Source organism: Macrotis lagotis, chromosome 1 (assembly GCF_037893015.1).
Source record: "Macrotis lagotis isolate mMagLag1 chromosome 1, bilby.v1.9.chrom.fasta, whole genome shotgun sequence".
In the NCBI taxonomy this organism is placed as follows: domain Eukaryota; kingdom Metazoa; phylum Chordata; class Mammalia; order Peramelemorphia; family Peramelidae; genus Macrotis; species Macrotis lagotis.
This window is the reverse complement of record NC_133658.1, coordinates 169791761-169814713: the sequence shown is the minus strand read 5'-3', so window position 1 is coordinate 169814713 and position 22953 is coordinate 169791761. Positions and strand designations below refer to the sequence as shown.

General features: G+C 35.4%; 1 protein-coding gene across 4 annotated transcripts in view; it reads left to right on the top strand.

Moving 5' to 3' along the window:
* The window catches only part of SLC24A3 (solute carrier family 24 member 3), an 835148-nt gene that overhangs the window by 93659 nt on the left and 718536 nt on the right, over positions 1-22953 (top strand). For 3 of the 4 annotated variants that reach the window (XM_074209360.1, XM_074209362.1, XM_074209361.1), the window contains exon 2: positions 8286-8411. In XM_074209360.1, coding sequence (XP_074065461.1) covers positions 8286-8411 — 126 coding nt within the window. Of the gene's footprint in view, positions 1-767; positions 1616-8285; positions 8412-22953 lie in introns of those variants that run through there. The other variant, XM_074209363.1, reaches the window with a different exon arrangement.

Here is a 22953-nt window from a genome sequence, read left to right as displayed (position 1 = left end):
ACACACACACACACACACACACACACACAAGCAAGCATACACACTCATTCACTCACTCACTCACTAACTCACACACTCTCTTATCCCGGACTCCTTCCTTTTACTTAAACTGAACCCTTCATATTCTGATACTGGATATTTTTAATAGCCATGTTCTCTCCCTTCTCATCTCCACCTCCTGGCTTCCCTGGTTTCTTTCAAATCTCATCAAAAATCCCACCTTTCTAAAAGAAGTCTTTCCTGGCCCTCCTTAATATTAATGCCTTCCCTCTGAGAGTAGTTCCAAATTGATCTGTTTAGATTTTGTTTGTACATAATTGTTTGCTTGTTGTCTCTTCCATTAGAGTAGGAGTTCCTTGGAGTAGAGACTCTCTTTTGCCTTCCTTGTATCCCTAGTGCTTAGCACATTACCTAGCATATACCAGACACATTATGAATACTGCCAATTCCACTTGATTTCTCTACTCTGTCTCCTTTCCCCTTTTCCCAGCTAGCTCAGAGTACTGACTATTGCTTCATACAGACGATTATCCACTGTGGCCATAGAATAAAAGGATCATATTGCTTAGATACCATTGATCCAAGCTTCTAATTTTGCAGAAGGGGAAACTGAGGCAAAGAGTGATTAAGTAACTTAGTCATCTAATATCTGAGATAGAATTTGAACATAGTTCTTTCTGATTCTAAATCGAGTTGTAGAAAAACAAGCCTAATCATGATATTGTAAGATCCTTTTGTATTTCTAGCACTTTAGCACAGTGACTTAATTATATTAAGTATAATAGATACTTAATAAATGCTGATTGATTGATTGATAGTGTTCTATGGACACAACAGATAATAACCAGTATTAGCTGATGCTGACCCTCATTAAACCATGATCATACACAAGAACAGGGATTATTTTTTCCTTTTTATATCCCCAGCACATAGAGAAGTGCTTGGAACATCTTAGTTGGCACTTAATAAATGGGTCATTAACACATTTGCCTCATATGCTTTTCTATGAGAAAGATTTTGGTGTCTTGGTGCCTCTTCTGTGGACCTTTATTGGAATCTCTTTTTTTTTTTGTGGAAAAGTAGAAATGAGATGGTGTTCCTTTATCTTTACCCTATTACATATATCAGTCATACTTGCTGCTGCACATGAGCACACATGCTATTTTGCATCTGCCTGCTACACATGCCTCAACAAGATGATGAAATGCATAGAAACCTGAGCCTGGAATGAGAAAGATCTGAGTTCAAATGTGGCTTCATATAGTTGATGGCTATATGACCCTGGGCAAACCAGGTAACTGTAATCATAATTAAGTGACCATTATATCACCTACTTCACAGGGTGGTTGTGAGGATCAGATGAGATCATATTTGTAAAGTACTTAGCAAAATAAGCCTTGCATAAATTGTTCCTTTTCCTTTAATGAATTTACTGGCTGTGTCCATGTGTTCTAGCCAGCTGTAACATTGAAGGAGCCCAGTGGAAAAGGCCCTGGATTTGGAGGTGGAAGACATTGTGACTGTCAACAAGGCACTGGACCTCTCTGAGCCCAATAACTCATTTATAAAATCAAAAAGCTTCTGTTTCACCTCTCAAAAGAACAAATGAAATAATGTGAGTCTACTCTGAGTAAATAAAGGAGATATAAAATTATAAGAGATTGTTATTATTTTAGGACCATTTAATCTTCAAGCATTATGGCATCAGCTGACTACATTCTAAATTTTGAGACAGATTTATTTATTTATTGGGGCATTGCCTTTTCCATCCCTAGTCACTTAAGATGTCTAATCTGTAGTGTGGCCCAGGACTTTTAAATACTGATTGAATTTCTTTTTCTGCATTGAAAATCTTCACATTGGATTTGTGTATTTTACCAGATTCAGAGAATTAGAAGGGATTCACCTGTTTATCTCTTCTGCAAGAGTCCATGTGCTGTTTTTATTTAGTAAATCATTGGGAGCAATGAGGTTTACTCATTCACCAATTTTCTCAAAGAACCAAATAGGCAATTTGTTCACTGGGCAAAATTAGTATAATGTCATGATTTTGATGTAGTTTACTTTAACTCTCTTTCTCTTCTTAAATATGATTCTTAGTTTCCTTAATATGTAATATGGAATTAAGCCATTTATTAATTCATATCTTGGAGCTAGCTGTTATTGGAGATGGCCTTATTCCTTCTGCTGGATGACCCATTTCAGATAAGGCACTTTCAGTGTGGGATTAATTACTCTAGCAATTTCACATAGGTCTCAATTGGACAGTGTTACATTTTGATAATCTAGGACTGATTGAAATTATTGATATTCATTAACATATATTAATGAGAACATACTTATGTCACAAGCCATCTGTCAGCTCTTATTTATTTAGTTAAGCATTTAAGATTACCAAATGAATGTTGTGGGTGACTCTTGATTGTGGAACCAGACATCCCCTTTAGTCTTTTATGAATGGTGTTGCTTTTATTAAATCATACACATCTCTGCAAGATCAGCGCTGTCTGTCTGCCTACTTGTGTGACTCAAGGAAAAAAATAACATTTTTGGTATAATTGTTGACTTTTCCCTTTGAAGGATTAGGCACAAATGAGCTTTGTTATTGTACTTATGTCATTCATTCATTTATTCACTCAACAATCGTTCCTGGGTATGATGGAAGAAGTAGACACACACACACACACACACACACACAGAGAGAGAGAGAGAGAGAGAGAGAGAGAGAGAGAGAGAGAGAGAGAGAGAGAGAGAGAGAGTAAATTTTATACAAATGAAAAGATGAATGGAGGTAGTGGTCAACAACTTGGGGAAATCTGAGACTATGTTTTTAAAAATTTCACTCTATACGCCTTGCCCCTTTCAAGAGCATGGGTTTATTATAGTGTATTTAGTTACTTGTCTTGGAATGTTCTTGGAGATTTCTGTGGTATAAAAGTCTTTGTGAGGGTTGCTAGTGTACAACAAAGTAGGTGAGATACCTAGAGGTACAGATGGTCTTTGCTGACTTTCTTAAAGGGGGAAAACAACTTGAAACATACCAGAGAAATAAGAGAGGATGATCCAGTCACATACTTCTATTCAGTCATCCTATCCATTTTTTCATAAAATGGAACTTTAAGAGATATATAGCAGAAAAAAATAGCCTACTAGCTGTGATTCTTAAGAATATACAGTGTCAGTAACTATATCAGACATTTATATCATTTAGGTAGTGGGATCTATTATCTGGAGGGAGGATGGGAATGAGATTGTATTTCAGATTAGGCTGTGTCATTAACTAGTTGTTTGATCATGGGCAAGTTCTTTGATTAAATCACCTCATTGATAAAATTATATAGTTGGACTCTTAATAATATTTCAGTACTGAAAATCTATAATTTATTATCATAACACCTGTAAATTTTGGGGGGCACTGATAGTAAAAAATACCTTGATATTTTGGTATTGTATAAATAAATATGGTTTTTACTATTGTAAATGTATTCTTGAATATCTATCTATCTATCTATATATAGATATAATGTATTTAGAATACAGTATATATTATTCTATAGTATAAATTAGTTCCAAGTACAATTCTTTGTCTTTTGGAGTTGCACATGGTAATAACAAACATTTAAGTACTCATTAATGCAATTAATGAGTATACCTAGAGTCATAAATTTTAGAGTCAGGAAGACTTGATTTCAAATTCTGTCATATTCAAGTTAGGTGACAGTGGCTAATTTATAACTTCTGAGTGCCCTCAAACAATTTTCTCAGATTTTAAATCAGAGTCCACTCTGGACTAATGAAATTCCAGATCTCGACTTCTTTCTTCCTCTCTCTGGTTTGTTTTAGTTTTTCCCATTTAATTGACTCGATATAGTTATTGTGAGGAAAGGGGGTGAATACCTGTATGTTTGAGTAATTGACTGCCTTGGATGGGCACCTGATATTTCTTCAATACTCATACTAATCCTCTTAGCACTATCTTCTTTCTGACATCACACCTTTATGTGCAACTCTTATCTTCTTCTGCCTTACAAATAGTTACCCTGGCATCAGCTTCCAAATGGGAGCCTATTAAAGATGACAAAGTCCAAGAAACTGACAGTTCACTACTGCTAATGAGAACCAGGCTAACTAGCCCTCTGGTCCCTGATGAAAGGCAAGAGACAGAGGGAATGCACTAAAAGCCCCAGGTTCTGATCAGTGGGTGGACTTTAAGTTGTAAGAGAATTTTGCAAAGTTATTCAGTGCTCTTGGTTACCAACTTTATTTCAGGTGGCCCCTAAAGTCTGAAACCCTGGATATCCCCATGTCATGGTTTCCATCAAGAATGAAAAACAAACACCACCACCAACAACAATGTATACTTAATTGTTAATCTCTAAGCTGCTAAAAATTTCAATTTATATCCAGAGGCAACCTCACCTCAATTTTCCCTTCTTTTCCCCCTTTCTTTCCTTCTTCCTTCCCAAGTACTTTTTCAAACTATCCTCACTCCTAGCCAGCTTCAGCTCCTCACTCTCTAGACTACTTTTCCATCTTAGTTTAAATTCTACTACATAACATTTCCTCCATTTGAGTCTGGGGGTCCTATTTGCTATGTAATGGAGAAGAATCAAGAACCTGAGGTTGAAATCCTATTTCTTACCTCAGATCGATTCACTTAATCTGATCTCAGTCCCCACCATCATTTTAATATTTCCTCTTTGCATAATCTTCCTACATTAGATTGTAAGTTTCTTGAGGGCAAGGGACTTTCATTTTGCTTATATCTGTATTTTCAGATCTTAGCACATTTGTTTTTGTTCAGTTGTTTTCAGTAATTTCCAACATTTTGTGACCCCATTTAGGATTTTTCTTGGCAAAGATACTGACATGGTTCCATCATTTTCTTTGCACTCATTTTATAGCTGAGGAAACTGAGGCAAAGATATTAAGTAACTTGCTCCAAGTCATACAATTAGGAGATATCTGAAACCAAATTTGAACTCATGAAGATGAATCTTCCTGACCTCAGACTATATCCAGCATATCTCCAATCTGCCTTATTTAATTCAACTTGATATAACCTGATCCTCTCATCTGAAGTCCATGGCTTTGCATATAGCACTGTAATGTGATCTCTTTACATTTTAGTCATTGGCTAATAATAGTCACTACAATACCGTATATTTCTCATATTGCTCCATTAGCAAGAAACTATTATGCTTATTATCTCATTTGATCCCATGATGTAGTAGAGACAGAGGTTATATATTTGCAAAGAAGAAAATAGACTTAAGTTGCTTTAGATCAGTCAATGAGTCAATCGGTGAACAAACATTTTGACCAGGCATTCTGCTAAATTAAAGGGATATAAAGAAAGGTAAAAAAATGATCCCTGTTGTCAAGGAACTCACAGTCCCATGGAAGAGTCAATATGCAAACAAATATATACAAAAAAGCACTATACAAGATCATTTGGAGCCAAGCATTCGTATTAAAGCATATAGAGAAAGGAATTTTATAGAAGATTATAGAGATTTTAGATGAGACCTTAATGATGCCTGGAAGTAGAGAAGGTAAGGATGAGAAGGGAGAGAGGTTTTTAAGTATGAACTCAGGCTTTCTGACCCAAGTCCAGGTCTTTTTCCATCATAAAACACAGGTTAGTTCTTGATTTCCTTCTCCTAAAAATAAATCTTGCCACAAATTAATTTAATGTGTTACTCATCCCCTAGAAAAATTTCTCCATAAATAATATTTCTTTCCTTTGAGTCCAGGGTTTGATTTTTTTCCTATTTGTCATATTGTGGAGAGAGGACTGGAGATTTAGTCAGAAGACTAAGGTTTTATCTGAATCTCAATTCTCAAATCAATTGGAGCAATTCACGTAATCTGAGTCTCAGTTTCCTCATTGGTGAATATGGAGAAGTACTCTACTGGGTTATTTCAGGGCAAATGCCTTGTAAATCAACAAAGCTATATAAAAAGGTTAACTAATAATCATAACAAAAAAGGGTTCAAGAATTAATTGTTCATAGAGATAAGTCAACAGTTTACATTAAAGAGTGGAAAAATTTAGAGTTTTTGAAGAGCAGGGCAGAGCAGGGCAGGGCAGAGCAAGGTAATCAAGAAGTAGAAACACATCCAATGCTTCCATTGCTATAAGGGAGTTCTTGATGGTGAACTTTTCTCAAGAGGAATGAATCCCTTTCCTCATACTTATTGTCTAAGAGAATTGTTTGGATCACTGAGGGGTTAAATGACTTGCCACAGCTAACAAGACTATGTCAGAGTCAGAACTTAAACCTAGGTCTTTCTGACTTTCAGAATTTAAGTTTATACTATCTTTTATTCAAATGACTATGGTGCCTTAATTTGACCCCAAATAATAAGAACTAGTTTAAGTTATATTCCTTACAGTCTTCAGGGTTTATAATCTCATTTGTTAATGGTGGCAGCAAAGATAACTTACAAGAGACATCTTTTACCCTCCGATTAAGTCTAACCATTCTAAAACTTTTTGGTCTCAGGATTTCTTTATATTCTTAAAAATTATTGAGGATCTCAAAGAGTTTTTATTTATATGGATTATTTCTATAAATCTTTACTATATTCAAAATTAAAACAAAAGTTTTTAAATATTAATTCATTAAAATAATAGTAAATCCATAACATTAAAATGAATGATAAATTTATGAAAAATAACTATTTTTTAAAACAAATTAGTGAGAAGACTGACATTGTTTTTTTGGGGGATAAATCTCATTAATGTCTGGCTTAATAAAAGACAGCTGGATTCTCATATCTGCTTCTGCATTCAATCTATTGTGATATATTTTCTCAGTTGAAAGAAAATATGGCCTCAGACATATATAGAGCTGGAAAAGAAAGAATATTTTAATAGGCAAATAAAATCTTAGTCTTGTTATAAAAATAATTTTGACATCAAAGATCCCCAGAAAGAATTACAGGGACCTTGAGGGAATAGTCCACATTTTAAGAACCAATGGGCCACAGTTTTGGAGAGTGAAATGTGAACACTGGAATAATAATGCATTGTTGTTGGTGTTGTGAACTGATCAACTATTCTAGCTAGCAATTTGGAACTATGCTCAAAGGGCAATAAAAATAATAATAAATTATTAATTTACCAGCAGTACCACAACTAGTTCTACATCCCAAAGAGCTCATAAAAAGGAAAAATTACTTATATGTAGAAAATTATTTATAGCAGCTCTTTTTTGTAGTGGCAAAGAACTGGAAAATGAAGGAATGTCCATAAATTGAGGAATGATTGAGCAAATTATGGTATATGAATTCTATGAAATAGTATCATTTTATAAGAAATCAAACCTTAGGAAAGCCTGGAATGTATGTCCTGATTGAGGAAAATGAGTAGAACCCAGGAAAACATTGCACACATTAACAACAACAATGTGAGATGATCAACAGCATCTCTCAGCAGTTCAGTGCTCAAGACAGTCTTGAAAGACCTGTTTTGGAATATGCCATTCACAAGCAGAGAAAAATAAAACTATGGATTTTGAATGCAGAACAAAGCATACTATGTTCACTTTTAAAAATTTCTTTCATGTTTTTTCCTTTCTTTCTCATGTTATTTTCCCCTTTAGTTCTAATTCCTCTTTCACAATGTGACTAATATGGAAACAGGTTAAACACAATTGTACGTGTACAATTTATATCAGATTATTCTCTGCTATGGGGAGGGAGGAGGAAAGGGAGGGTAGTAGAAAAATGTGGAACTCAAAAGCTTGCAAAAGGATGAATGTTGAAAACTACCTTTATATGAAATTGGAAAAAAATAAAAAGAACCATTGATCTAGTTTACAACATTATCCTGACATTATTTTTCTTGGTTATGTTCTGAATGACATATATTCATACACACACATCAATACTTGTTGGTTGTACTTGACTGAATATATTTGGGAATTTCTTCCCATCTGCTATGTCAAACTGTGCTTGATGTACTAGAAGGTAGACTTATTTCACTTTCAAAGCCAGTAAAGCAGAGGCAGTGTTGGCTGGAAACTGGAATAGGTTATAGGTTGTATTATTTTACATAAGGTTAAAATGCTGAGTGATCCTAAATAAAATGAATTGGCATGTTTGAGTCCCCTAGTCTCCACCTCTCAAACAGGGATGATTCTGTTGATATACCCCAAGGGTATGATTGTGAAGAATAATAAGACTTCTAAGACATTTGGCTAATAATAATAATAATAATAATAATAATAATAATAATAATAACAATAATAATAGGATTATTCCCTCTTTCTCCATAGGCTATTATATCTTTGACTATATGGAGGCAAGTGACAAGTGGAGTGGGAGGAGATTACTGCAAGAGAATGCTACCTTGATTCCAGAGAATACCGAACCTCCGCCTGGTAAAAACTGCACTGACCCTGGTAAGAATGAGTTGGCTACTTATCTTGCAACTGTGATAGGCTCTTCCAAATGTTATTCAGGCACACCGCACCATATTAGTGGGATAATTGATAGAACTTGTCTTCACTGGTTCTATATTCATTGTTCTTTTAATTCCAAGTAGGTAGTTCAAAGAGAGAGGTGTTCTGGAATAATTTCTGACTTGATACAAAGCACTTTTAAGGTTAAAAATCCCATTGTTCTGTTAATGTTATGAGCTGTATTCTTAATCCATTTTTCTCTCTCTCTGGGAGCAAGATAAAGATGAAATGAAAATAAAAGATATCATTTTTATCCATCTGTTGGAGTGGCAGATGTTGGCAAATGGGTGCGTAAGGGTTTACTGTGTTGACCTATAGCAGGCAGTCAGAGTTCATTAGGGGATTAAAACTACCTCAATATTGTGGGGAATAAATATCAGTCCTTTCATTTTTCTATCTTCTATACAAGAGTAGGCTATAACTATAAGAATTAAGTGGGGAAAGATGTTTAGTGATTTTTTTTCTTGGCCATCAAAATGGTATTGTATGCTGTAGTCCTCTCTAATGGGTCAACTGTACTAAAGCACAGTCATGAACTTAAAATATTTGATCCAGTTTGGCAATTATGTTAATGGTCATCTTTCAGGGGTAGTTGTAGTGGTGGCTTATTTATTTAAATTTGATTTCCTCTAGAAAAGTTGAAGTGTTTTAAAGAGAGATCATTGAACATAGGACATCCAGCCTTTAACACTGTTTTTAAAGTATGGAGACAAGGAAGGAAAAGAGAAAATACCCAGAAACTTTAGAAAGTGCTCCGAGGACAAGTTTTTTTATTTAATTATTTTATTTTAAATTTAAGGAATAAAATAAGCATTCCCATAACATAGTATAACAAAAAAAAAAGATTATACATGAAACTGTACTACGAAGTTTAACTTGCTATTCCTTTAAATATACACTAAAGTTAGCATGTAAATTTTCTTTTTTTCTTTTTTCTTCCCCTCCCCCACTGTACTGGAGATGGCCACTATTTATAGATGTGTGTGTGTGTGTGTTTATATGGATATATATATATATATATATACATGCATATACATATATATATATAAATGTGTCTATATGTGTATATATATTATATTATTCTATATATACTTCTATTTATCAGTTCTTTGGGCATTTGTAATGGTCAGAATAACATTCACTCAAAGTCATTTTTAAAAATAATATCTCTGTTACTGTAATATAATGCTCTCTTGGATTTAACTCATTTCACTCTTCCTTATTTCATGAGTTTTTCCACATTGTTTTAAGATCTTTGAGCATCATTTCTTATAGCACTGTAGTATTACATCATAATCATATGCCACAACTTGTTCAGCCATTCCCCAAATGATGGGCATCCCACAATTTCCAGTTCTTTTCAATCACATTTTAGAAAATATAGGTTCTTTTCCTATTTTCCTAATCATCTTTGGAAATGGACCTAGTAATGATATTACTTAGTCAAAGGGTATTTATACATAGTTTAAAAACTCTTTGTGTATATTTCCAGATTGTTCTCCAAAATGTTTGGGTCAATACACAATTACACCAATAATTAATTAGTGTCCCAATTTTTTCACATCCCAAATTTTTAGTAGATAAAACTCTCTGCAGAATGCTTTGAAGCTTCACTGGCACTGACTCTTCAAACTTTGATATCTTTTCTAGATTTCCATGTTTCTCTGACACAGTCTTAGATTTCATATATTTTAAGGTCTGAGTAACATGGAAAATCTTTGGTCCCAAATTCTACTAGGTTTTCATGATATTTCCAAAGACACAAAGTATGAGGTGACTTCAAAGTTCTAATTTTTTTCAAAGTTCACATTCTCATCATACATTGAGTGAACTCAAAAGAAGTTGTCTGTAGAGATTTTGCAGTGGAACTTCCAAAATGATGGCTGTTGCCAATAAAGAGGAGTTGCCCCCCATCCCCTCCCCTCTCCTCTTCCCTTTCACTTTTAAGGGAATATTGGTATGTCCTTTCTACAACATCATCTAAAAAGATGCAGTCTTTTTCCTTTGCCATTTAAAGAATTCTTAAATATGCAGGGAGTATATGCTGGCTAAATAATGAAAATAACATTCCTGGTCTGTGATCTCCAATAGCATTTTCAGAAAACTCAAGTGGTTCTTCCTCATTTTTGAATATAATTTATTAAATAGTTAATGCTTTCTTTCTTTTCTTGCCAAGCATTATAATAATAATTTGCATTCCACTGTGAAATTCAATTTAGAAACCTACCCCCCCCCTTGAGTCATGTAAGTAGTTTTCCTGTTACTGCTAGTTGGGTTATCAGGCTTCAAGAAATCTATGTCCACAATAAACTTACATTTTATTGGGGGAAGGGACAGAAGTAAGTAAATACCAAGTAGCATCAGTTGGGATGGAGTCAGACAAGTCTTGAAGTAGTATATGACCTCCTGAACTTCTGAATTTTCTGAAGTAGAATAAAATTTCAGACAATTGAATTACTGGAGTAATTAATTGCAACCTAAAAAGAACCTTTTCTGATTCTCCCAGTTGTTAATATTTTTCTCTGTCCTCAATTTCTTGTATTTACTTATTTTTTTAACATGTGGTAACCCATAGCACTCCCTTTATTCCCCATTTCCTTCACCCAGCCCTTAAATAGGAAAAAAATATAAACTGCATGCTGGAAGACTGGGATCTTCTAGGCAACATTGTGGAGTAATACATGGAGATTTGCATTCAGTAAGGCCTGATTCAAAACCTGCCTAACCACTATGTAACCCTGGACAAGTCACTTCACCTTTCCTTGCCTCTGTTTCCTTACCTGTAAAATAGGGATAATAAAGACACTCACTTTATGGCATTGTTGTGAAGATTAAATGAGATGGCATGTGTTGTTTGTTTACTATCATGCTTGAAGAAAACCAAAATAACATTTCTATGAATGGCACGGGTCTATAGTCTGGTTCTCCTTGATTGACCAATAACAGGTTTCAAACCAAATTCCATTTGGTCGTTGTTTGGGTCCCATGGGCTCAGAGTGAATCTAATTACCAATTGCTTTTATTCTGGCCAGAATTCCCGAGTGATTTATCCTCCCCTATTGCTTCACTTTTTTCTGATCTAGCCTTAATCATTGAATGGGCTTAACTCAGTCAAACTGAGACCTGTTAAAGACCTTAGCTTAAAGATGCCAAGGGCTCCCCCTATATCCATGATCTTCTCCTGTCATCCTGGTCTGTTTCTGGCCTTTGGATCCAGATGATTCTGGAGGAGAAAGTGAAGCACAGATCCCTCACTTAAATCCTCACTTGCATGTTATGGCATCACCTCCCTGATGTTGTCCTTTTCAATGAGGAAGAACAAACAGCAACAACAATAAAGCATATGTATACTACTTTGTAAGCCTTAAAGTGCTAAATAAATGCTATTTATTACTATTATTATCGTTATCCTTATTCAAGGTTATCATCACTACTTTTCATATGAAAAGAATTTAATAAATACCTATTGAATTGAAGTGAATTGACCAAGAAAATGCATGTTTTGGATGAGTTTTTATTACTGTCTGGAAAAGTTATGTCTAATGTTACTTTGGGTAAAGTTTTCTACGTGGTTATACCTTTTAATTTTTCCATATTCATAACATAGATATCATCAGGTTTAATAATATTTCATGCATTGTAGTAGATTTTTAAGGTTATAAAATTATAAGACTTTAGAACTAAAGTTAGATTGGAAATCTTTCAACCTAATCTCCTATTATAAATGAAAAAAGATGGGAAATAACTCCCCAAAATCTCCTAGCTACGTGGTGGTAGAAATAGAAATAGCAGCTGGATTTTTTGACTCTCAATCTAGTAGTTTTCCCCAAGAGTGTACTTAAAAATGTTATTGTGTTTGTAGTTAACCAAGGAAGAAGACTTTTTTTTTATGGTAGAGACTCTGATATAGTCACCTATTTGTACAATTGAACTGATCTTTCACCTGACATAGTTCAATTAGGAAATTATTGGAATACATCTACAATCATGTTTAGTCTGGGATGGCACATTTCAGGAAGGACATTGATATACTGAGGACTAACCTGGGAAAGAAAAAGTATGATTGTACATGAGCTAGAATGTAGAAGTATCAAGTATAGTTTTGAAATACTGATATATAGAAGAGGTTTGTAGATTTGTTTTATTTGATTCCAGAAAGTAGACCTCATAACAGTAGGTAGGTATAATGGAGATCTTTTTAACAAAGTTTTCTGGAATTTAATGAACTTGCTCAAGTAACTGTGGGTCCCCCCCCCACAGTACATTTGTAAGAGGTGACCAGATGCCCACTTGTCATATATGTTGTAGAGATAATACTCGTTTGGGAGAGGGTTGTATTAGATGGCCTTTGAGGTCTTCCAACTCTTAGTTCTGTGAATGTCAGTTACCATCTTGAGTTGAACACATACCAAGATGAATTATGGCCTCATGATTTTAAATAAAAACTGAATTTTGCTTCATGATATGGCATCTGTTTCTCTGACTTAACTGTTATTAAATGTTCTCTCAATTACTAAACTCTCTGAGAGAGAAGGCTTAGACATAAGGAAAGATAAATATGTAAAGGAAAAACTCCAGAATTGGAAGAATGAATCTTTGAGAATTTCCATATCAATTTCATCTCATTTGATTTAATCAGCATTAGTCATCTACAAAGGGTAAGTCATAGTGTATTTTGTCACTGGGGATCAACATGATGGTCCTATTTTTAATGAGTTTGAAATCCATTTAAAGGAATGGGACAAACACACACACACACACACACACACAAGATACAAAGTAAAATGTGATGAGGGTAAAATTAATATCCAGATAAAGTGGAGGTATGAAATTTGAGGCTAGAGAGATCAGTTTTAGCCAAGGAAATCAAGAAAGACTTCATGGAACAACAAATAGCACCTGAATGTGGTCTAGAAGACACAGTTCTCAATACATAAGGAGGAAGCAGCAGCAGCAGAATGTGTGTGTATATCTATCTATATAGATATAGGTATAATATCTACACATATGTATATGTCTACATATCTTAGGCATAGGCATCTGTGTAAATGTTTGGATACAGAGGAGGTGGGACTACATTTAGGAGAATTACACTTTGTACAGAATGAAGAGTGTGGGAAAAGGTAGTAGTCTGAAATGATATTGGAAAAGGAGGTTGGCACCATGGTATGGAGGTCTTTAAATTCCATGCTAAGGAGTTATGACTTGTCTTACTATGAGCATAGTACAGTGGAATAAGTCCTGGACCTGTAGTCAAAAGTCCTTGGTTCAAATAGTTTCTGTTTCTTACTACATGTATGAGCTTGGGCAAATCATCTATCTCTAGGGGCTTCAGTTACTCACCTGTTAAAATAAGATTGTGGACTAGGAAATCTCTAAGGTTCTTTAGAACCTATTCAAACTGTGATGGAATAGGCAGTCACTGAAAGCTTTGAACATGCGAGTAATCACACAGTCAGGTTAGAAAGATTATTTTGGCAGTTCTGCAAAGAATGGATTGGAAAAGATAAAGAGGAGAGAAATGTAGAAAGCTTAGAATGATCCAGCAAAAGAAATAAGGCTCTGAAAAACTAGAATAGGGGCAGTGTGAGTTGGAGAACATGGGAGTGATGTGAAGAATATTGTGGAAATGAATCAATAGCACTCAGCAACTGAATGGTTCTAGGTGTGGGGGAGGAAGAGTGAGGGAAGATCGAGGTTTCAGATCTGGGTGACGGAGCGTGGCAGTTCTCTCAAAAGGAAAGGGGTGAAAGAATGAAGGAACATTGTGGGGTGCAAAATGAAGAGTTGTACTTCAAACATCTTGAGTTTGAGGTACTGGCAGAGATCCAATTGGAAATTCTTGACATAGAGGAAACTACAGAAGAGAATTTAATCTTCTCTTTAGAGGTACAGCCTGAAAATTCAAAAGCTTAATATGACCACTAATAGGCATGAAGGGAACTGTCATCAAGGGGAACACATTTATAGCCTTTAATAAGAAGGGTTAGAAAGGGAAGAAGTCTCACATTCTACATGCATGAGGAAAATTTCCTGAGGTCTCACCCCAGGGGTTTAGCATGGAAGACAAAGAGATTATCTATAACTTTTTAGTTGCTTTACATGAAGTGGCAACTTTCATTATTCTGGTCTTGAAGTCATATTATTTTCAATCTGTTTTCAATATGGGAATTGAGAAGTTAGAAACGAGGGAATGCTGTATTTCTCAAATTATCCTCATCACCTTTTGTAAGGGAATGAAGGGAACATGTAATACAATGAGGTACTTCAACCCTAATGTGGTCCATGTCATTTACTGAATTTGGAGTTTCTGGATAGTTTGGTGAAGAGGAAGACAGGTGAAGGGGGAGAGGGAGGCAGAGAGACAGAGAGAAAGAGAGACAGAGTGATGGTAGGGAGAAGAGAGGGAAGAACAGTGAATAGTTGGAAGATGAGAGAGGTAGTTTTCATTCTGATGGTAGTGATATTTTTCTAGTCTCCAACATTTATTTTGACAGAAAATACCTTTTTAGGAGTAGTAGACAAAAAGTAAAAAGAAGGAAAAATTTAAAAATTATTTAAAGGTGGATGTGACTCAGTCTCTGTAGGCAGAAGGAAAGAAATTCCAAGAAATCAAGAATCACAAGAAAACAAGGTGTCTAGTAGTGGCTCTGGAGCAGGATTAAGAGTGGAATTCATAGAGAAGAGAAAATAAGCAAGAATTGAGAGGGAACCAACTGATTAGACTTTTGAAATGCTGGGCAGCTAAATGACACAGTGGAAGAGCACTGGCTTTGGAGTCTGAAGGACAGAAGCTTGAATCTCAAACTCTTATTAGCTGTGTGACCTTGGGCAAGTCACTTAACCTTGATTGAATCCCATTCAGCACCATCTCCAGTTGTCCTGATTCATATCTGGCCACTGGATCCAGATGACTCTGGAGGAGAATGTGAGGCTGGTGACTTGGCACAGTCCCCCCCTCACTCAAAACCAATTCATATGCTTGTCATGGCATTACCTCCCTTATGTCATGGTCTTCTTTGATGTTTGAAGCACAACTCTTAATCTTGCATCTCACAAAGGTCCTTCATTCTTTCACTTCTTTCCTTTTGAGAGAAACACCATGCTTCCAGTCACCCAGACCTGAAACCTCAATCATCTTCCTTCGTTCCTCCTCCCCACAATTAGGACAAAAATCATCATCCCCAAACACCTAATGTTATTTAGTTTATCAGATCTTTTTCCTCCTTATAATGGCTCAGGTTGGGAAAGGCTGAAGAATGGCAGGCCTACAACCAATACTATTGAAAAATATCAAACTGTGCAGAAGACCTTAGTGGAGAAGGGATGTAGAAAGTGAGGAGATATTAAACTTCTCCACAGGGGGAAAATAGACATTTTGGGGCATCAGTGTAGAGCTATTGCTGAGGAAGCTGTATGAAGTGGAATAGAGTTGGGGAATGGGAAAGGTAGGGAAAGAATTTCCTTTCAAAATTAATTATTCTTGTTAACCAGGTGCTTATCTCTATTATTTCTCTGCTGTTGAGGGATTGTGAATGTCAATACTAATTTCTAAATTTGGAAGCATCGGAACAAAATTTTGATAACAGCACTTTAATGATGACTCTGTGAAAAACACCAGATAGACTAGACATTTTGCCTACTCCAAAAATGTGGCAAAGGGATTTCCTGGAATTCAGGAGATCTGTCTATCCATCCATCCTTCCATCCATCCATCCATCCATCCATCCATCCAAACATCCATCCATCCATATATCCTTCTAAGCATCTATACACATATATTTGTGTATACAGACATAATTAAATTTTCTTCCTTATAACCAAATGTGAAAGTTGTTTCAAAATAATCTTGTTGCCTACAAATGTTGTGTTCCATAAAATGTTGACAGTTTGATTCTTACACTTGCTAGGATCTTAATGATAAGGTTTCTAATTTCAGTGAACAGTTGCAGGCTGAAATAGCATGAAACTAATTTGGTCAGCATTTAATCCTGTTGAATTCCTCCTCTCTTTCCCAACACCTGTTTTTATTTTTTTTAAGGTTAGTTAAGTTTCTCTTCCAGGGTCTATGAGCCTGTGGTAGTTTTCAGAGTCAATTGAATGAGAATGTTTCCAAGTGAAGGTTGCAAGTTTAGAGTCTTATTTCACCCCCCCCCATCTTTTGCCTTGTACAGCCTAAATTCTTTTAATTGATAAATTATATTCATTTCTTTACAAATTCAGAAGCCAGGGGGTAAATAGACAACACTGAATATGAATGAAACAGTAGGTTGTGTTATCAATGAAGCATTATTGGTTGAAATTAATTGATTCAAAATTAATTGAAAGCAACATGATCATGTTCATTTTCTAATTCCTGAGGGAGTTCATTTTCTTTTTTGACAGATTTGATTGTTAGGAGGGATATTTTTCCTTTCTCTTAGACTTATCAATCAGTCAACAAACATTTGTTATGTCTGCTATATTCCAGGCCCTGGGAGTAAAAGGACAAAAATGAAAAAGATCTCTCCCTCAAGGAGCTTACATTCTTTTGGAAAAAATAGCATGTACATAAATAAATAAATGATATATAAAATAAACAGGAAGTAGTTAATCTTCCTCTATCTAATTTCTAACCCTTCAGGCTAGTCTTGATTTCCAGGGTTAAGCAAAAAAAGCAGAATCCTTTACCTTTATTTTTCTAGTATATAGTTTTTAAGATTTAAAGCTGGCTATTTTTTCCCCTTCCCTTTCCTCCCTTGCCCAACTTTCTGGAATTAATTTGGAGCAACTGATCTATTTGGGGTAGCAAGAGTAAAAGAAAATAAACTGAATAGGTTACTTATTGTAGTTCAGCAAGTAAGTGACATTTCTGAAAGTGGAATTGTGTGGAGCAGATATGTGCCAGTGTTAATTAGGAAGCTGCTGTCTAATGTGTTTTTCTGGTCTAAGAGGCCACTGTAGTCAAATAGGATGAAATAGCAAGTCAAGGATTTTCTACTTTATGTTAATGAACAATTTTGAAGTCTTGAGCTCAGAGAGGAAAAAGCCCAATAATATGCATTTCAAACAGTCTGGGCACAGCATTTAAGACACTCCTTGCTGAGGAGCCCTTTAGGAACCACTGGTAGATCTCTGAGAGCAGTGTTTATAGTCAGACTGCCCTACTGAACAGTCACCAGTCTCTCTGAGACTCAGGGGAGGGGAGGGGAGGGGAGAAGAGAGGAGGATGAAGTTTTTTTTTAAGAGCTCCAATTGTAACTTTATTTTATTATTGTGTAAGACTATAAATTTCTGGAGCACATTGATGTGTATTATATGATGATCTTGATGGTGTTTGTCCTTCATTCTCAAAGAAGACCATAACATCAGGGTAGTGATACCTTGACATGCATGTGAATTAGATTTGAGTGAGGTGAGCTATGCTAAGTCACCAGCCTTTCAAAAAAAAATACCAGAAGATAGCTATCATTTCCCAAGCTGTATTCCCCAGTTCTCCCATGCCCAGTTCTTGCAAGGGATTCTCATTCTGAGGAATCTCAAGTTCCTTCACCATTTCCTCTGAATACTGTCCAAATTGATCCATGGTCTTACTGAAATGGGATACTCAGAAATGAATATATAGTTCATCTGTCTGATCAGGGTAGAGGTGGTATTATTAACCTTATTATGATTTTTGAAGTAGATGGATAGGTTTGACAAAGGGTAAAATTTAAAAAGAGAACCCAAGAATAGAGTGATAAAATAGTAATTTTCTTCTTCATCTTAAACATTTTAATTCCAGAGAAAGAATAAGAATTCAAACACTAATTCATATTAATTACTTGTGATGAGATTGTCACCCTGGATTATGCAGAATCTAATGAGTTCTTGAATTCTCCTCCAGTGCTCAAAGTAGGATTACCTAACCCCTCTCTCCTTAGGGAAAGTAGATACTACTAGAAGAAAATTTTCCCTTGGGAAACACAAGGAAGAAATTTCACTACCATGAAAATATTAAAAAAAAATAAAATAGGGTGGGAATGTTTCTGACTTGCCCTATCTGTTGATCTAATCTATGTGGTTTAGCCCTTGGTTAAGTAAGAGATCACCTTTCCCACTGTGCAGTCTTACTCTGAGAAGTCACAATCCTTTGAGGTTCTTCTACAAAGATTTCTGAGGAATTGAGGGAGACAAGGTGATTACTAAAGAATGTCAGCTTTATGGTTCAATGAAAATGAAAATAACTGCCAGAATGTTTTATTGAAAGCAATTTGCATACAATATCTAATTTGGACCTCATAACAACCCTTTAATTTAGAGTAAGTAATATAGGTTTTTATCCCCATTTCATAGATGAGAAAAACTCAGAGGGATTTTGAGACTTGCACTTGTATTAGAGGTAATGACTATAGATCCCACATCCTAGCACTCCTCCATACTTCTTAGAGATTTTCTTTTCCTTCAGCATTTTATAGCTTCCTTTGTTTTGTGAGTTCCTCAGAAGATTTAGACAGAGGAACCTCAGAGATTCATTCTGAGATCCTCTGTGATTGGCTTTCAGTATGTAATTATTACATTCAGGAATACCCTTTAGCTTATTGGGGCTCAAAGTCATCCTTAGATGTATAATGTGGGGTCCAAGACCATCTGAGTATGATCCAAGATGAGAGCAAGGGTGGGAAATTTATTTGTTTGCTTTATCCCTTTCTCTACCACTATTTTTATACCCATGAAATCAGTTGAATAAATCTTAGCCTTCAAGGGGAAAAGAATTTACAAAATATCATTTTAAGGGAATCTAGAAAGTGAAAATCAGAAGGAAGTGAACTATAGGCTTTGCCTAGGGGTGTGTGTGTGTGTGTGTGTGTGTGTGTGTGTGTGTGTGTGTGTGTAAGAGGGAGGGTTTGTAGGTAAACTATAAGCTATATCTTTAGCCCAAGCTACCATATTTGCTGCCTTTTTGAGCCACTGGTGATCCCCTCTTCTCCTATTTCATGCCCCTTCTTTTAAACCCTAAGGATGACACTACCTGAGGTCTATACCTTGGTTCAATTTATCTATGAAAGTGGAAAATAATTCTGCAACTTTCTTCTGTGTGTGTGTGTGTGTGTGTGTGTGTGTGTGTGTGTGTGTGTATACAGATTGATACCCACTCTGTGGTGCCATGAATAAGAAGCTGGTTAGGATGTTAAAGCTTCCAAAGCCCCAGGAACAATGTGAAATACATTACTGTGGCTAAAATTTCTGTAATAGAACATTAAGCCCCCTGAATGAAAGATTAGTGACCTTTTTAAAAGACAGATTTTCAGTGACAAAATGGATTTGTGATCAGCTCAACTGTATATTAAACCCTAGCAGTGTTTTTGTACTCAGCCTGAGGTTGGAGGTGTGGATAGCTCAGTCCTAAAAAGACTTCAGGTCATTGAAATTAGATGGACATTGTTCTGAGAGGTTAACAAAAATCTTGAAATGAATTAGTTGCTGAATTCATGCATTGCTTCCAAATTTTCTTCTTGGAATAAAGAGGGATAAAAATTCTAAGGTAAAGTATAACAACTACAAATAATAGCTGCTGATAGTTATAGAGCACTTTAAAGTTTACATTTTATTTTTAAAATATTTTTTAATTTGTGCCATGATACAGGCACTTCAGATATTATTATAATTCCTGTACTTTCATTTGTTCTCCCTTAAACCAAAGATTGAAGCATGGCTAGAACCTAATAGTCAATCAGCCCCACTGATGCTGGGATGGGGGAGGGGATATTGTTGTTTGATGATGGGGGAAAGTTTCTGCTTAGAGAACTAATATGCAAATTAAGCAACCCTAAAGTAGTGGGACAAAATTCTAATAAGTGAAGAAACTGAGATGATATGACTTCCGGGAAGGGTTCCTCAGAGTGGAACAAAGGTCACTACAGGAATTATAACATATAATTATATCCAAACTACCTATATCATGGGGTGTTGTTTGGCACAAATTAATAATATTTTAAAAATAAAATGTAAACTTTAAAGTGCTCAGTAACTATCAGTAGTTATTGATTAGTTATGTCCAAAGAAATTCCTTTATATGGTGCTTAGGTAATGAGAACCTTACGGTTCAAGCATCAACAAATCAGGGAAGGGTCATTTTATAAATGCAATATGTAGCCCTCAGGTCAAAATGCTCCCTTGCTTCTCATTTCCTAAGCACCTTATAAAGGAATTTCCTTGGACATAACTAATCTCTGGTCCTGAAGCAGGTGATTCTCTTCTTTTCTGACCTCCTGTATAAGTCCATTTGAAGTCAGGACAGCCCAATTTACAGATGAGGAAATGGAAGCTTAGATAAGTTAAATTACTTGCCCAGGGACTCATTCCTAATCAGAGACAAGATGTGAATCCTGGGGTTTCCTGACTCTACATGAATCATTTTATCCAGTGTGTCATTGATAGGTTTGAAACCATATATATTTTAGGTATAATTGATAACTGTCTAGAATCATATATACAGTAGATATTCTGGCAGGGAACTGTTCCAACTAGAAGACCTGTGGAAAAAATAACTGGAATCATTAAAAATTTTTAGGGTGAAAATCTGTAACCAATTTTCTTTGGAATTATATCATAAGGATAGTAAATATATATATATATATATATATATGTATGTATACACACACACACACACACACACACACACATATATATATATATATATATATATAAAGGGAGGGAGGGAGAGAGAGAGAGAGAGAGAGAGAGAGAGAGAGAGAGAGAGAGAGAGAGAGAGAGAGAGAGAGAGGAGTCATACCAGTCACAAAGGGGAAAAAATGAATAGCAGAGAACTTTTCTATTTTTTTTGTCTCCTGAAAAATCAGATATATTTATAAAAATGCATCTATTTTATAAGCCGAGCCTATAGAGTCCTATGTATAGTCCTGCATATATGCAATACTATAGATAGATAGACAGCAAAGGTGACAAGTGTCCATCATTCCTGAAAACACTGTCAGTCTTAATCCCAGTTCCTCTTAAGTCTTCCTTGAAATACATGAATTTTAGTTACATCAAAATTTTGTCTCATGAGAAGAAAAGGAAGGAGATCAGTGTCATTGTTTCACAGAATATGTGGAACGCTTTGTGAAAAAAGATGAGAACACTAGAAAGTTAGAAAGGGGTATAAAGGACTTTAAACCCCAAATAGAGGATTTGTATTTGATTCTGAAGATGATGTGAGCTATTGGAGTTTATTAAATGGAGATGGGGAGGTCATGATCAGATCTACACTTAAGAAAGATCAGTTTGCCACTTGAGAGTTAAAAAAACCAACCACACAACTTTATACTTTTTAAATCATTGAATTAATTTTAGTCATTACTAACTGATAACTCTTCCAGGTAGTCTGTAAAGTAGCCCCATTCATCATTCTATTGTGGGATCAATCTGATTTAATGCTGTGAATTCAGTGTTCTAGACAGAAAGACCATCATGTTCATCAATAGGAAAATAAATGTTAGATTGGGGAAGGAAAATAACCATCTTTAGTAGAATTCTTGAAATTCTTTTTATGTTAAGCTCTTTAAAAATGATTGGAGCTATAGAATAAACAATTCTTTCTTCCTTCAGGATAGATCTGTGAGATTTTGGGAAAGGTGGAAGGAGCATTGAGCTAACCCAGCACTCAAGTCCATTTTGCATTATTAAGGATTTATTTGCCTATTTCAACTTCAAGGGAGTACTTATTTTTCTCTCCCCAACTGAGTAGTTTAAAAAATTGTTTAATATTTTGGAATGTCTACCCTAATACAAGAAGGTCATTTAATTGGTTTTCCAACTTCTCCTGTGTGTGTGTGTGTGTGTGTGTGTGTGTGTGTGTGTGTGTATGTATATGTGTTTATATTACTAAATAAAAGCATCAAGGATCACTCCATTAGTTTTCACTGCATCATAATGCGTATTTGTAAAGTGCTAAAGGCTTGCCAAGTAATCGTGCTTGGAGCATTGATGCTCAGACTCAAATTGCAGAGAAACTCATTCACATCAAACTGGCTGATGGTTGGCCTATTAAAGTAGAAGAGTTTTGAGGAAAATGAAGGTACAGTCTCTATATTTCTATCTTGATTTCTCTGCTTCAAGAAAATGTGGTTTCTGAAAGGACCTTGATTCTGCAGTCAGAAGACAGTTGGGTTCAAATCGCATATTTGGTGCTGAATTGCTATTCATCTCAGGCAAAACTACCTACTCGATGTGAGTCTTAGTTATTTTAACTCTAAATTACAGACTTCTCTGCCCTCCCCCTTTTTGAGTATTTTTTTTAGTAGTTTCAAATTTTTCATAACCCCATTTAGAGGTTATCTTGGCAGAAATACATGAGGGGTTTGCCATGTCCTTCTCCAGCTCACTTTACAGATGAGGAAACTGGGTCAAGCAGGGTCAAGTGACTTGCCTAGGGTCACACAGTTAGTAAGTGTCTGAGACTGGATTTGAACACATGAAGATGAGTCTTCTTTTTCAGCTTAGTATTCTATCCACTTCACCA